This window comes from Sinohyriopsis cumingii, chromosome 1 (genome assembly GCF_028554795.1).
Source record: "Sinohyriopsis cumingii isolate HCF-2022 chromosome 1, ASM2855479v2, whole genome shotgun sequence".
In the NCBI taxonomy this organism is placed as follows: Eukaryota; Metazoa; Mollusca; class Bivalvia; order Unionida; family Unionidae; genus Sinohyriopsis; species Sinohyriopsis cumingii.
Window position 1 is genome coordinate 51,651,943 of NC_142961.1, and position 17,792 is coordinate 51,669,734.

At 33.2% G+C, this 17,792-nt stretch overlaps 1 protein-coding gene across 2 annotated transcripts in view; it reads right to left on the reverse strand.

Annotated features, from left to right (window-relative positions):
* Positions 1-17,792, reverse strand: part of LOC149806864 (uncharacterized) — a 153,153-nt gene that overhangs the window by 43,830 nt on the left and 91,531 nt on the right. For both annotated transcript variants that reach the window (XM_089958856.1, XM_089958848.1), the window contains exons 18-20: positions 12,476-12,578; positions 3,959-5,375; positions 1,408-1,545 (exon numbers count right to left, since the gene is read on the reverse strand). In XM_089958856.1, coding sequence (XP_089814982.1) covers positions 1,408-1,545; positions 3,959-5,375; positions 12,476-12,578 — 1,658 coding nt within the window. The remainder of the gene's footprint in view (positions 1-1,407; positions 1,546-3,958; positions 5,376-12,475; positions 12,579-17,792) is intronic.

Consider the following 17,792-nt stretch of genomic DNA (forward strand, 5'->3'; position numbering starts at 1 on the left):
TTAGGACTGACCATTTCATTGATGGAAGGGGAACAATATCATATTTTCAAGTTTAATGGGGTGTTACAAATCATACAGCAGTAATGAATACATCTGTCCAGCATGGGTATTTATGCTTGATCAACATAAATCAACTGTGCATACAGGAGTGTGTGCTTTCAACCAATCTATTACATGGCTATAATCATCCTGAAAAGCAATTAATAGTTAGTATTTTAACAAAAATGAAGATAACTAATAATAATAATAACTGATTGTTCAATTCAGCATGTCGAAGATGCTACATGCAGGCGATGCTCCTATTTTTTCAGATGCCACATACTTCTTGTTGATATGTTTGTAGTATATGCAAGGAATTATTTGCTCCCCTTTGCTGTTGTGCTTGACAAAGAAACTCTGTCAACTTGGAATTGTTAATTTACTTTTGCTGGGGTTTGCAGATAGCATATTGCTTCCAGAATTATACTCTTCAAAAATGAATCACACTTAAACATTATTCTGACAACTGAAATAATCATGTTTTGCATTTTATATATGGAGTAAAGAGCCAACTTGAAAGAAACGTTGCAGCTGATTACAAACTTTATTAAAGTTGGCTTCAACATTGTCATTCAATGCAGTGATGTGTAATAACATCTGTTCTTTGGCACAAAGTTTTGATGTACTTCAGATGAATTGGGTTTGGGGATAGGTTTATCTGAGCTTGGAGCAAGACTGTTTAATGTTCATATACATACTACAGATTACATGCATTTTCATATACATACTACAGATTACATGCATATATAGCAGTGATCAAAAAAAGTTTTTGTTTGTTGAACAATTTGGGGGCTATTCCTGAAAAATCATCTTACTGAAACATGACCATGTCAGGGCTGTTCCATTTAAACATACATGGTACCCAGGAAGGGCAGTTTTTTAAAAGCACATGTATATGCCAGGGTACTTTGATTTCACAGAATTCATATTAAAATGATAAGAAAATTCTAAACTGCATCTATGGGTGAGTATCCGACTTTAAAAGTTCCTTCCTTGGGTCCCATGTATGTTTTAATGGAACAACCCTCAGGGGGTCTGGGGGTCCAAAAATCATGTTTTTCATGTAAAATAGGATGTTATGGCAGGTATGTATGATGCCAGAAATGAAATCAAGATGATGTAATGGCAAACACTGGTTTTGCACACATACAACTTAGGATTAATCCCTGGATCAGGTAATTGCAAATTTGGGTCAATGGTTGCCTAAACCAATGATTTCTGGGATATTTAGTTTCTTCTACTTAAAAAATTAAATTATATTTTATAAACTGTCCTGTCAACAATACTTTCTATAAGATATTGTAATCTGTTGTTAAGAGTGATGTAAACTAAAATCCTCGTTTAATTAAACCAAGTTAAATAATATACCATTTATTCCTTTCAGCTGATCATTTCCCAATTTAAGCAAGTCAGAAATGGGAGCTTGTGGGTTTGATTCCAAGTCCATTGGAGGGGAGTTACCATTTGTCCAGAAAGATTGTTGCATCTCACTTCCATTTTGTTCTTCTGAAATAATGTCAGAGACAAATGGCGACTCCAATTATTTGTAACAAATGACTAATATCTATGAAATATTTTTCAATAGGGGGAAAGAATGATATAATAGTTGTGAAAAATATTCTACACTGTACAATTTTTGCAAATGTCTTACCTTTCTGAAGAAATGTTATGTTTACTTGATTTTCACAATACACAATCTTTACTGCAATTTCAACCTGAGAAATTATTTATGGTTAAGTCATACAAGTTTGATATGCTTAGGGTTTAAGACTTACATCATTCATTCAGTTTTAGATTTTCAGCAACAAATATTAAACTAAGCACCCATGAAAGACATAAAAAGGATTACATTTTATTCCATTCATCTTTAGAATGAATGAATCACTACAGCCAGCACAAATTTCAGAATTCAAAGTTGAAATATTTTTAATCAAAACAACATAGATGTAACTGGATAGACTGATTTATGTTAAATGATCTCCTTTTACAACTGCTTGGAAGTATTATTGAAAAATTCTAAAAACTGGTTTTATCTCCGTCAATGTATTTTCTCTTCTTTGCCTTTTCATTCTTTTAAAGTTTAAAATTAAAAAGTGTTCATGAATGATAAATCACTGTCATAGTTATTGATAAAATTAACTAAGGTTTCATCAAAAACCATTCAATTTTTGTGATCTCTAGCTCCCTGTTAAACAAATTAAGTCTGCAAAGCTTACCTAACACAAAATGTTATTTACAACTTCTTATAGAATATAGGAAAAAATCAGTCTAATAAGACCAATAGCTGAAAATAAGATCAAAACTTATTTGCATCAATATTCTGCATCACTGTGTTTGCACATACTAAAACAGCTTTTCAGATACTAAAGTGTCATGAGTAGGATGTATTATGTACGCTTATAACTTTGTAAACAATCCTATTAAAATACTCTTATATACTTAGAAGATATTTTTGTATGACTTTTGAAGAAACATTGACATTCACTGTTGTGAACAGTGTTTATGAAAATAATGAAGAAAAAGGTATGCTAGGGGTTAAGTGGGCTTGTAGGTCCAGAGCAATGCTTATGGACCAGATTCCCTTATCCTAAAGGAATTGTTGCACATCTGTGAAAAATTCTTTCTATAAAAACATTAACAAATATACTTCAGCATTTGCTATCTTATCACACACTGGAACAATATGTGGGAATGGGACAGTTGCTGATGCAGTGTCAGAGATGCTGGTACAAGTAACTTCTCCAAATGGTTCAGGTTCATCAGTGAACTGTTTAAACAAATTGTTAATACTGATATGTGAGCATTTCTGTTGTAAAAATTACATGTTTTTTTAATCTGATGTTACCGTCAAGAGCAACTGTGCCACAATTGCTGTACTTTATTTGCTTTGTACACAAACTGCATAACGCCTGTCCTGGTAGGTCACACTTGACAAAAGTGTCACTTAGTTTAACCAATACCCATTCATGTAAACCTATCATCAATTCTACACAATGTTCAAACAGTTTGAAGGAAAATTTGTTCTTCACATCTTTGTCAATTTTCTTCACTCTAAATTCCTTGTTTTTCATTAAAATACTCATTTTTCAATGTGTTTAAAATCATGAAAATTTCTTCAGTTGCTATGTTTTGGATTCTTTTTTCTCCTCACAAAGACAAATGCAAAACATTTGATTAGTGGAATGTTAATAACTGTGCTTGGTGATTAGTTAATAATTGCAATCAGGTATCTTGATCTTTTATGGTTGGGCAATAAGTTGTCTAAACTACTGATGAATGATTATGTCACTGTCATCTGTGTTTATTTATGGTCTATCCCCCTCCAATTTCTCCTCAAATTTTTACCAATCTCAAAAGTGACCCTGGTGATGCATAAATCTGTTGATCTGTGGAGAATTCACAGCCCTGGACATTACAACCTAAATCCATTTTGTGCAACATTAATGTCTTAAAGTCTGATTTTAGCTAAAAATACTTAAAGCATAAAATTTTAAAAAAAGTTTTTTTTTGTGAAAACAAAAGATAAGAATTATTTTTCTTGAAATATTTAAAATTTATGAGTTTTGGAAAATTGTGAAAATTTTGAATTTGGTAAATTTTGAATTTGATATATTTCAAAGTTGAACAGAGCAACAATAATCAAAGTATATCCAATTACAAACAAATATTAACAGACTGGGCAGGTATAACACAGGTGATAATAAATGAAGGGCTTTTCTATTAGCTCTTCAGAGTAATGTTTGACAAAAGATGTTATCAGTCTTCAAAGAAAACTTTCTAAATCATTTTCTTGCTTTGGAATTTAATTGCCAGGCTCAGTCTACATAACATTTCTCAACATTGAGTAAATAAATTAAATTTGAGCTCTTCCAAAAATTTCTAAGCCTAAACTATCTATGCACATAAGGAATGGGCATACCTGTTTCTGTAGTATTTCTCCGCAGTGGCTGTGCCAAACCAACCCTTATTCTTTGCTGCTGTGGTCTTGGAATGTAATTAGCAAAGCCAGAATACTGGAAAGGACTCTGTAAAAGCTTCCTAGTAGTCGCAGATAGATTATTCTCAAAATCTCTATTTAGTGTCTTCATGTTTCTCTGCAAAGATTCATTCTCATTTGGATAGCTGTGAGTGGCTGTATTGCGATACCCAGTCATATTTCTTTCTGAGCAAGCACCCTTCATGTTTTCATGTTGCCCCAGTAAGCAAGCATGCTGTGTTTGAGAAGAATTATAAATATGCTTATTTTGTTTCTCAGGACATTCTGTTTGGAGAGATAATATTCTGCAAAAGGCACCAGATTCTAAACTGTCTCCCATATAAAGAGATCTGGTGGTGGGAAATGTTTCAGGAACATGATTTCTAATCCTCATTTCCTTGAAATCTGGAAATCTTTTATCATATCCCAGGTGCTCTTCATATTCATTATCAAAATATGTGTCCTCTGAGATGCTGAGGTTATTAGATGGTTCTATCATTCCTCTCTTTTTCATGTACTCTCTTCCATCGGGCACAGACAGGTTATATCTTCTCTGTGTCAAGTCACCAATACATTCCTGATGTGCCATTTGCTGTTTACCTTTCATATATTGATTTGGTTTGGATTTTGCATGGTTCAAAGGCAATAACTCTTCATCAGCTTCAACAATGTAGCTATTTCCTTGTAACTCCCGAACATCTTTACCATACTGACAACCTGCTCCAAATGAAGCAAGAATACTGCTTTCCTGAAGGATTTGGTCTGACTTTATTCTTTCTTCATCATCTTTGTACATTTTGCCATTAGTGAAAGGTGTATCATGATCCAAAGATAGTTGATGATGCTGAATTGACTCTTGGTGCAGTTTTTCATGTGGAAAATGTTTTTGTTGAGAATAGTCCATATTTTTACCATTCAATTTCCATGCTTTGGAAACACATGAGCTGATTTGATGGTCTGAAAATGCAAAGGCTCTGTTATTTAAGCAATGGTCAAGGGGTTGGTTATTACAGACACTTGGCCTTTGTGCCAACTCAGCAATGTCAATATTTTGGTTTTTGACTGGTACATAACAACTTGATCTATCTGTTAATGCATGGAAAGTTGCATTCTGGCCTTGGCTATCCACTGAGTTATCATCACATGTTTTGCCATCCAGTTTGCTGTAACTTTTGTTTGGTTTACCTTCTACAATTCTATTTTCTGATCCCCTGAAGCCTGATGGCAATGTTTCAAGATTTTGCTGGCAATACCTTTTGAAAGGTACTGGTCTGTCATTATTTTTTGATGTCAGCATTACATCTGCAGAATTCAATGGAAGACAAACACTACTATCGCTAAATTTCATATCAATGAATACCTGAAAAATGGAGATAAAGTGAAAGTGTAATAACACTTAAATTTAATGAAACTTAAAATCTTAAAATTGTCGGTGCTTGAAGACTTACTGTAAATAAAGTTACATGGCTGCTGTTTATAAAACACACAACAGTAGAATCTACAACCTGTTTAGATATTTCCAATCCATCCAGGTGTTCTTCTGACCCAGACCTGCCAATCGTAACAAGACCTCAGTAAACAGTATTTTTTGTGTCTAAGTTGGACCAGTTTTTGGTAAGGTGTAACAAAATATCATTTACTAGTACTGTCAAGCTAGAAAACATGCAATTAAAAGTCCATAAGTATGATTCAAGACTGATGCAGCAATAGTAAACATTATAAAGTTATCATATTTGCATAATTTGTGCTTTTATTTCAATGTCCATATTTTAAGGGTCATTTCATTAAGACTTATGGCTCTATCATAAGGGTTGGCAGGTTTGATGACCTAATCAACATAATGATTAGCTGAGCTGATCATTTATGCAGAGGAAGGTTAATTACATATTCAAGAGGAGTCACATGACATTATCAGCTAGTTAGCTCTAAATAATAGGCAGTTGTTGTTGGCATTCTGAGTTGGTGAACCATCATGTTGAAAACAAAGTATTATCAAACTCAGTTATTTTGCCTAAATCCTACAAGGTTTTGGTTTTCCCACCACAATCACCCAACTAACAGTAACCACCTCTTGCCTTCTCATCATGTATGCTATTTAGGACTAAAGCTTTAAAGCTCATACAACTACCAGGGTATACTCAATTTAAATCTACTGTCAGACTAATTAAGTTATTTTCACTGTTAACATCCTCTATCCTCAATTAGATTTAACATTTACACTCATCAATCCTCTGCTCAGGGGTCTGTGCTAAGTAACACTCATTTTATGTAAACGTTTGGTGTTAATGTGTTGGACATGCGTAGTGTTACATGTTATTAAAGTCATTCACATAGTATCCAGTGTCTGAGAATGCCAGTGAGTTCATATCTTCTGAATCATTATTTTTAATTCTGTGATTTCAGAGGGCATGTTAGAACAATAGCTGAAAATTAATTTATTGCTTGCAAATGCGCCCAATTTTCTTTGTCCACTGTTGTCAAGTTAATGCTACAAAAGCATAAGCACTGGAGATAAGTATAATTATTGCTTCATGTCCCTTAAATAGTTCAGTGTATATTAACTGGCAAAGTTAAATTGACCTCGACATTTGCTGCTTGATCTCTTGCTGCTTATAGCATTCTGCATATACTGCAAGTATCTATTCAGTTCCAAGAACAAATAATTAAAAACTCATTTAATTTCCTACTGCTGCTACTGCAATTACATACATTCAGCACTTGTTGCCATCAGCAAGTTTCCATCTCAAAATCTCATATCAAGCAACATCATGCAATGTCACAGAACACCTTCTTGTGTACACAGCTAGCTATCTAGCATGCATATGGTCTTCCACAAATTATTTTTAGACATGCCTTCCTACATCAATTTACCAGTGGATCCTTTATAGGGGGTTTCACGGTTACAACGGAGTTACTAATCGTAGCACCTAAAATTACCTCCCTTAGCTCCAATGCGCATGCCCACAACAAATTTCCAGTTCTGGATAGTTCACCGTTCTACACTTGGTTAGCGAAATGTAGTCAACAAAGGAATGTATCTTAGCTGTACTACAACAGATCATTATGGTTAAACCAAGGAATCAATTATATATGCCAAACATATTTTTTTTTCATACTAGGAGAATAATTAAAGACATTAAATCAGATAATTAGATTCAGTTTCCACACTTATCAGATAATTAAATATTATTTACTTTCATACTTAAATGATATCAAACAATTAAATTAAATACACTGTCCATACCTGATAATATAAATTCATTATCCATAATTTCAGATACATTTGTAGGAACATTTCACTATGCTCTCCGATTTTAAACATTTATTGCACATTTTTTGTTACATAACTTTAACGAAAACAATCTCAACAATTTGCATTTTTCATATGTTGATATGTCCTTCTTTCTCAGTTATTTTCGCAAGGCTAATAGTTCATTTATAACACGTGTTAAGAAAGTCATTAAACACAAGTTTGATAAGAAAATTATAACACGAATTCGATACGTCAGCTGATTTGTAATGGTGAATATTTTAAACCAGAATTTTTATTATTATTTTTTTATAATGGAACACAATATTTTAATGGATTTAGAGGAACTTAACAAAGAAATAATTACATTAGCTATCATAAAGACAAATGAGTGCAATTAATGCAGACGGAATAATTATTCATATTTGGCTGTAAATATTGTACAATATTCAGATTAAATAACATGCCCAGTGACTTTTTTTGTAGTTCCATTTTCATTTTGACTTGTGAAACATCAAATATCGGACTGTACATGCAATAACTTTCAGCATGATTTTTCTTTACTTATGCTGACACGTAATAACTCTCAAACTTGCTGGGGTCTTTAGATAACATTTCTGATTGCCACCAGCAAATTCATCTAGAACAGCCTTCTTAAAATTAGTTTAATTCTGTTTAACTTTCCTGGCATCAAATATGTAAGTTTTAAAGATCCAATTATTTCACAGATTCTGTCATATTACTTTGGTTTGCCTTTTAAATCAATATTGATCCACGTAACCGGATGTAAAATTGCACAGTATGATTTAAAAAAGAGACTGCTTGTAAGAACATACTCTACAAGTCAATAATAAATGGATACTCACAAATATTCATAATTGTTGTCTTTATCTATTAGTCACTCTTTCTAACTTAGCATCATTTTATACTCGTTTTTAACCAGAAATATGTCTATGCAATATACATATGCGAACACACATTCATTCGATGGTATACATACCCATGTACCAGATGAAAGAAGACAGACATACAGACAGACAGACAGGTAGGTGAGAGTCACACATGTCTTAAACATGCATAGTGTGTCTTACATTGATATTTCTCCAAATTTTATACTCTTAAATTTCCAACTGTTCAAGGAAATAAATTTAAAATAATCATCAAGGAGACTCGTACGTGCGCCTGTATGTTCAAGCATGGTTGACATTTGTGCATTTTAAACAAAACTCAAGTTATTTCATGAAAAATACAATGAACATTAATAGAAAAGCAACAGTCTAAGTCAATAATATAAAACCCTTAAGAAGTTAGAATTTTTTCTTGTTGTTGTTCAACCTCCATTAACTGCTATGATTGAATCTGTACAAAATAAACATATTTTCATTATTTTTCAAGCGAGATAAATTGCAAGAACTTTTTACGCAGCGATACACTTTTGCACAATCAAATAATACAAACTTGAGCATAAGGTAGTAGTGGAAAGATAATGAAGTTCTGAAATGGGCAGATAATATTTATCTGAAAGCTGGGAGCAGCGCAAGTTAGTAATAAAAAATAAAAGATGTAAAAAAAAATGATCAAATAGTGATAGAATTTCTCTTTAAGATAGTGCGATATCGATCCTGCTTACATAATGTGAGCGGTCTGTCACATTTTATTGATATACATCTGCCATCTTAATTGATTTAACTATCCGGAAGTGAGTTGCACCGATATGCCGTCTGGTGTTTTCAAGGGGAGATACTAACTGTGAAACCCCCTATTCATGTCTGATGTGCACTGATAATTTATTGAAATGTTACTGACAAATGTCATTGACTCTAGTAAAAATCTGTTATGTCCCTCTAGTTACGAGTAGTAAAACATTCATTACCAGTTATGTGCAAGTCTGTATGGTTTTACTTTCAACAACTTTAATTCAATATTGTATCATGTATTTAATTTCTTTATTAAAACATCCTATGTACCAACTTGACAATACACATACTTACTAATAGTATACTTATCTTTGGTAAAGTTTTGTTTCTTTCACCTTCAAAAGTTTGTACTTGCCCAATGAATCTTTGCATAAAGTAAACTGATAGAAATGAGCATACTTGCCAAACATGGAGTTTCATATTTTTGAGTGGGACACAAGTTTGAATGACCATTTGAAAAATGCAAAGTTAATGGGAAAGTAATTGGTCAATCTGTAAGAAAACTCAACACCAGGACTAGCATTCTGCGATTTCTGCCATAAAGATTTGACCAGCTTTACAGTAAAGGTTAACATATTAAATGAAAAGGAATTGAACCAAGATGATTTCAAAGTTATATAACTCCAAACTGATTCACTTCCAGAACTGAAGGAGGGACAAAATATAGATCACTGGTGGGAAAGTGTTGACATTGTTGATACCCATTTTTATCAGAGAAGGTCATATCTCTTCTGAGTGGTTTTCATGGCCCACAAGTAAAATCATCTTTCAATCTCATGAGTGATATTATTGTTTACATTAGCAAAATATTATTGTTGTGTTAGAATTCTGAAGAGAATCAGTGTAATTATATCATGATAAATGCTTGTCTTGGCTGCTTATGGATCGAGGACTCATTCAAGAGATCACAACACCATTACAGTTTGTACATTCCAAAGTTGAGTTTGCAGTACAACTCCTGTATTTCATGGATGTCATAATTATAAACAGCTGTATAATTTTTTCATGTACAATGAAATATTACAATGGTTAACAAAGTGCTGCATAATTCGTACCCATTATTTCATCTGAAACCTTTTGAAATGTCTGTGAAAAATGACTGAAACTTAGCAACATACTATACAATTTTAGTGAGATCTTGCCAAAAACTTCAGTGAAAGTTTTGGCCAATGTTTTTGGGAATTCTCACCAAAATTTCAGTGAAATTTTAGTGAGGCCTCATCCGAGTTTCTGGGAAAGGTTTGGTTAAAATTGTTCGCGAAATCTCACAAAATTTTAGTGAAATGAAAACAACATAAATGATGCCATCATGGAACAGATTTCATATGCAACAAAAAAAATGAGGACAAGAAAAACCTAAATCTTATTTGATGTCTGTCAAATAAAATGTATGATCCATTTAAAAATTATTTTAAGTATTTATCATTGAGTCTCAATAACTCCAAAGCATTATTAGGTTGTTTAAAAGAAATCGGAAGCAGAATTCTTATAGGATGATTTTTAAGTGGACATTTTAGGCAGCCCTTAGGCATCAGATGGATTTTTATTTCAGGTGGAAATTTCAGGCAGGATTTTATTTCAGGTTTAAATTTCAGACAGGATTTTATTTCAGGTGGATTTTTGTTTCAGGTGGAAATCTTAGATGGATTGTTTTTTTAAAAGTAGAATCTTAGGAGAACTAGTTTGCATATTTTGCCTAAAAAAAGACCTGTCTGAAATCCACCTGAAGTCTACCTGGAAAATTTCATACGGGTAATGGTGAAGCCTACATCTTATTTTAACCTTTTCTTCTATACGCACTAGTTGTAATGGTGACAATAGCATTGTACAAATATATACTGGAGTCAAAAAATTAATCTGAATTTCAGAAAATTAAACTCCACATTTTTATTAACATTTTAAGAGTGGGGAGTTATAATAAGAGAACAGTACAAGTAGAGCACCTGCAATATTTAATGATAAAACTTACAACTGTCTTTCTGCATTATCAGCACAGAAGCACTAACAGAGTACCATGATAACGTCACTGTCTAATAAATTAGAGTTGCATGTCTGATGTGTATATACTGATACACATATCCAGTGAATACCAAAAACTAGCCGTACACTATTTACAACCTCACCTACTGCAGCTGAAGTAAAATGCTATCTGAGAAACAAAACATCTGAAGAGGGATTTATATATGCATGATGCACCTGTTTCCCAACCCTGAATCATTGTGAATTAACAGTATTACCTCAAATCTAACAAAAAAACGATAAGCCAAAGACCTATAAATGTAGATTAGGCACCTCTCATATTATAAGTGAGTTGCCCATTGGGTCATTTAAAAAAGTGTCAGCTAATTTTACTAAAACATGAAATGCTGCATTTTTGTCTTTAAGGTTTTCAATGACACTAGTAAATTATTAATACTCCCTGCTGAGCCCCATCTGTAAATCCCTCCACATTATAGAGCTCACCTGCCTAATTGTAGCATAATGTGAACGAGGATTCAGTGACCACTATCACAAGTATAAGGAACTGATCATTTAATTTTTCTGAATGTTGTGTGTGTGTAAAAATAATAGTAACAAATGTGTCATTCTCTGAGGCAAGTAGATTTAAGTTAGGGCATGTGATTTAAAAACAACAAAAATCGACTTGCCCTGGGTCTGTGTTTGAAAATTTCCTTGCACTGGAGCAGAGAACAGTGCCTGACATCAGGATCTGGGGGGAAAACATTGCTTTATCTTAAATATTTTGAGAGGTGAATAAACACATAAATCAATTTAATTTATTTTTGTTAAAGTACAGCAATTTAACCATTGTATCAAAATATTATTTAAAAAAATTGGATCCTTTCAGGCAAAAGGAATTGGAGTTGGGGCCTATGTCTGAAAAAGTATTTCTTTCATTGCACCTAGATGCACTGGATAATGTTCACACCAGTGACTGCAGAGATCTTGCACATAGAATATTTTCTAATTTCTAAGTGACTAAAAGTCTATGAAAATAGTATTCTCATGGGACGCTAATAACATGTAATGGTTCCACTGAAACAATATATCATAAAAAGGCCTGGGCCCATATGCACAATGTGTGACTTTGACTATAAGGTCAAAACAGTTGAGCCAACATGTCGAAGAGTAAACTGTCTTAGCTTTATAATGATTCTTCCCAAAAATGAAAAATATCTGTAAATGGGTTTAGGAAATGCAAGCAAATGAAAAAACTTGAACTGAAACCTTGACCCAAATTTTCTTTACCCTAAGATGCAAGCAAACATGTCTTAGCTTCATAATGACCTATGGCAAGTATGATGAGAATCTATAATGGGTTTAGGAAATATATGTAAATGAATGACTTTAACTAAAACTAAAACAAATTCTTAATCAGACAACAGTGGCAAAAAAGTGACTGCTATGTCTCTCAATCTTCCCACTAAACCAGGGCTCACAAAAACTGAACACTAAAATAATTTTATAACTAAACAAAACCTTTTTCTTATGATTTAAAAATAAATGCTTTACCTTGAAGACCTTCATTGGAACACTTGGAAATATTTCTAGTAACTCTGATAGTGATTTGGAAAATATTTCTTGCAAAGATAATTTCTTCAACAGCAACTGAGCACTGAAACATGAAATGTTAAATTCTGTAAAGTTTTGCATGAAACAAAAATATATGCTGTCATACAGCATAGGAAAACAAGCAGCTTCTATGAATTTCAGTCCCCACCTACCATGGTGAGATCACAAAAATTTACAATAATGCCATCTGATTATGACCTTCAAGACTGATCAGTGAAGTTGCTCTTCTGACACCAAAAGTAAACAAAATTGAAAGAAACGTGCAGAAAAGGGGTTTAAAACCTTACAAGATACCTGCCTTGAACATAAAACCCTGAATGTGATGGCGTCAAACTGAAAAGCATATGAGTACCATGGTTCATCCCTGTACAGGAAACAATTATAATGATATGAAGCAAAATGAAATCTTAAACTGTTGACCTCTCACCTTGACCTGGAGGATAAGAACTGGGTATCATGCATTTTCTAGGGTCAGCATATAAGTATACCAAGCTTCATCCATTTATATTAAACAGCTCTCAAGTTAGAAAGCAGAAGGTAAATGTGACTTGTGACCCTGAGCTTGAAGGGAACCCCAATGTGGTACATAAAACACCTGTTATGTATTGATATATAATAATACCAAGTTTCATTCTCTCATCTCAAATGGCTTAAGAATTATAGCGTGGAAAGAGAAGTATAACAGAAAATTTAAACATATAACATGACACTTACCCTAAAGATAAGACACCCAATGTAGCACACAACATACTTGCTAATGAGAACATATATGTATACATGTTCCACTCTTAATCTCATTTGGATAAGTTAGCGGTTCGGGTGTGTTTCCCATGCAAAGTCTTGTTTTATAAATGTCCTAGTCAAAAATTTTGAGTGAGGTGAAGAGTATCTTGGCTCCATGGATATTAAGAAGTACTTACTCATAATGATTGTCCAAGAGACATATTGTTAATAGTCTTGAGAGACGTGTTACCAGAGGTGTAAAAAGATCATGCCGCTAAAGGTATTACGACTATGGTCTTAAACAAAGTAACAGGAAAGAGTGAATACCAACAAGTTTTGCAAAATTCAATAAATTATTTATTTCCCTTTCTGAATTCTTTACACAGACCATTATATCTGGACATGTTCATCTTTCAAAACCATAAAACTTTTCAATTTGCCTACCCCCAAAAAGATGACCAAAAGCTCTTAAATCTTTTTAATTAAAACTTGCTTAATTCTATGGTCACAAAACTCCACTTTATGCAATATTTTCCATACTCCAAGACAGGTTTAACTGTGTGTGTGGTGATGTAAAAACCAATTTCATACAAGCCAACCTCTCGAGAAGTATAAGTGTAATTATTGCTATTCTAAGATTATTCATAATTTACATTCCAAACTCACACTGTACAGTGTTTCATTTTTAACATCTGGCACAATTTTTAAAAAAATAGAGATTGATTCACTATCAATAAAATGAATCTTTTAGGCAAAGTTCAAGTTTGAAGGAACCCTTCTGTTTTCTTGGAAATGGGTCATATACAGTTACTATAAATAGCAAATAAGGAAAGTACTCCTATGCTATTCTTATGCAGCAGTCACCTTTTTAAGAATATTCTCAAATTTAAATGAGTGGAATTAAAGAGATGATAATAAAATGACAAAAACAACTTTTTATTGCTTTATTTCAATTTTATTTTCAATGTAGCAAAAAAGTGTAATCCATATGCAGTCTCATAGAAAACATAATTTGGCAGAAAAAAGTGTAATGATTATGTAAAAAGCAAAATGGTCGGCATGTATGTAATTTAATCATGTAATATTTACCTATTAATTTATTCTTACCTTTTCCAGGATCCCATGTCCCTAGTCCAAACTAAATATTACCTCCTCTAATTAGTGACTGGAGGGTGGGGAGAAGAGGCACATCAACCCAAAACCCTGTGTCCAGTTTCATGAAGAGCAATTCCTGGTGACTGATGACCAGTGGTCTGAGCCATGTACCAGGTGACTGACCAGTATCTGGTACCCACTGTTTGGCACCTGTGTCCATTGCCTGTCAACCAGTGATCAGTCACAAAAATAGTTTGGTGGTGATGAACTGATGAGAGACTCTCTATTCGAAGAATTAGAGTCAGAATCAGCTGTTGCTCTTCCCTACTTTCAGGAAGGTGTGATGCTCTTATTGGTTACCAGCACTCTCATTTCCATGCAAGAGATCAAAGATCTCTCCCTAACAGAAGCTGACAGCATTGGTTTGAGTGTCAGTGACCTAATGTCGTTAGGTTATTTCCAAATCAGAAAGAGTACTTCTGATCCCTCCCTTACAGGAGGTGTTGACTTCCCTAAGACGGATGTGACATCACCCCTCCTGAAAAAGGAGGGGATTGTCTTGAGATAAAGAGGAGGAAGATGAATCATTCTTACCTCTGTAACTGCTGTGAATTGCATCACAGTCCCACAATGAGTATTCCCCATGCAACAAAATAAAACAGTCATCAGTATGTGTACACTTAGTCAATGTCAAACACAGGAGGTGAGTATCCCAAAGGGCCTTCTTATGCTCTCATTGACCCACTCTTTGTGACATAACTATAAAAACCCACAAAATGAAAATTAACTAAATGTGGGCAGGATACTCTGATACCAGTCCTAAGAAAAGGTAACAATTTATTGGAGCACACCACTTTGCTATGCAAACTGCAAAAATCCTTCAAAAATAACTTAAAGGAATACAGATGCACACAAACAAAGCAAGTGTTGGGAAGAAAATGGCTTAAGCAAACCCTAAAAAAATATGTTTTGATGGAAAGAAACTAAAGACAGCAGCAATAGCTAATTTTGTTGACTGTCCTGACATGTGTATGAAAATGAGAATCCAAGGAAAAAGAATATATTTCATATTCTGTACATGAATTCAGGAATCTGACTGGGATAATCTTTTTTTCTTTTCTGGTCCTCCAATCACTAATTGCTGGAGGGAATATTTAGCTTGCACTGGGAACTTAGCATCTCAGAAAGCAATACAACAGTAGCTGATATTGTATTACTGCAATTAAATTAAACTATCTTTCAATGCATGTTATTGTGAAGCCCATTAGCCAAAGCAAAACTGTGTAGTTCTCAACATAGAGTCTAATTTTTCAATAAAATGCCTAATTCTTTTAATGCCATCATTTATCAAGCCTAATTAGGCAATGAAAGATGGAAGAAGAAAAACACGATTAATTGCAGATTCACGAAGCATAATATGATGATAAAAATAAAAAGTTTCCTTCCTTGCTGCAGATAATTCATGATCACTAGTAATTTCCCATACTCAGAGCATAAATATCTTAAGAGTTTGAAATTTTCAGCAATATAACACTGCCTTCTACAGTGACTCATTTTGATCATACTTATAATCCTCCTATGTGATCATTAAAAGTCAAGTGATCAAAATTAGTCACTGATGAAGGCAGTGTGATACTGACTAAAATTTTGATATTTATGCTCTGTGTATGAGAAATTATAACTAATAGTCCTGATGATAATAGTTCTGTTTCAACTCCAGAATAAGTGTATTAAATTTACCAGTAGTCCAATGTCAATATCCATGAGTGAAACTTTTACTGGGTTGCATGTTTAAATTTTGTCCGTATTTAATGTATTGTTTCATACCCTTTAATTTTTCATACACAATCCAGTTATCAAAATAATAATTATTCAATGTATTATAATTTTTTGTACATATCACTTTGCATTTTTTGAAAAAATCCATTAAAATATCAGACATAAAATTTCTACTAAGAAGATTTACGCTTGCAAAAAAGATCAAAAATAGCAAATTGCCAATTTGTTTTTACAAAAATTAATAATTAGTTGTTGGTGAGAAAATACACTGATTGATGCATAAGTATGGCACCCACAACATAGGTCAAAAGGGGTCACGTGACCACCCACCCCACCCTGGAAATCATGCTGCAAATATATATATATATGAATTCCAACAAGTTTAATCATGCAAATGATGCTGAAAATATGTAACAAGATTCTGTTCAAAATGCTTAGTAAATATTAGCTTTAGTTTCAGACTGCTTACTATACTAACTCACCTAGCCATGACTGACTGACCCCCCGCACAAAAATCCTTTGGGCACCCATGTGCAAATGCTCTCTTATTGTCATTACAATATCTACTGGTGTTTATGAACAAATGGACAAAGGACTTCACAGACCATACCTTTATATATTATCGTTAATTAGTTCTCCTTATTAAGTCCATCACTGCAACATAACACCACGTGCATTTTAAAATGAGTTAAGAAGACCTTCGATGTTTTCTTATCCAACAAAAATTACATCTCAGTATATGCTAAAGTGAAGACCACAGATCACTGGTCAACTAGTCCTATTGTTTCATTATAGTCATACAAACATAAAATATAAAAACCTAGTCATTTTCTATTGTAAATATGAAAGTCATGGACTCAGTTAAATCGATTCTTATATATACATATACTATCTTTCAAGTGCTTTTTCTTTTTTGACTTGGATATAATTAACATTTTATTGCAAATCTATTCTATGATATACCCCATCATTATCTTTATTGGCAAGTTTGAGCAATAAGTAATGCGTATGATCGCTTGTCCTTATAACATCTGCTGTATGGACAACGACTTCAATAGCACATTGACAGCTTTTCATTTCCCTAAAGAGACAGTCATTTCCCTACTGGCAGCCTCACTGATTTGACCTCTTCTGTCAACACTTGCACTCAGTCTGGTTTCAATTGGAATAACCAAAGTGCTAAACAGGTTTAATTACCATGTAAAGAACACTGCATAACCACGTGGTTGTTGTGACAATGTACATCATTATTAAAACAAGAATGAATTGTTGATTTAGCAGTGTTTATTGTTAATGGAATATAGTAGTGTCATAATACATGAGGATTATCACAATCATCAGGTAACAGTCTTTTTCTCTTTGCAAAAGCTACAAATAAAACCCACCCTGAATAAATATGATCTTGAATGCTGATGATATTTTGCTTCATCTCTCTCTCTCACACGCACATGATTGCGAGCATTAACTAAAACGTGATTTCAAGTTCTTTATTTTTTTATTGCAATTTGATAATGAGATTATTGTAAAAATATAAATTGCAATTCATTTCTTGACAATGTGGTCTCATATTGTTGCATACAATTTACCAGTAAATAATACCCTTAATTAATACATATTCAAACCATCTTAATCATTTTGCTAACATAATCCTCTCTCTCTC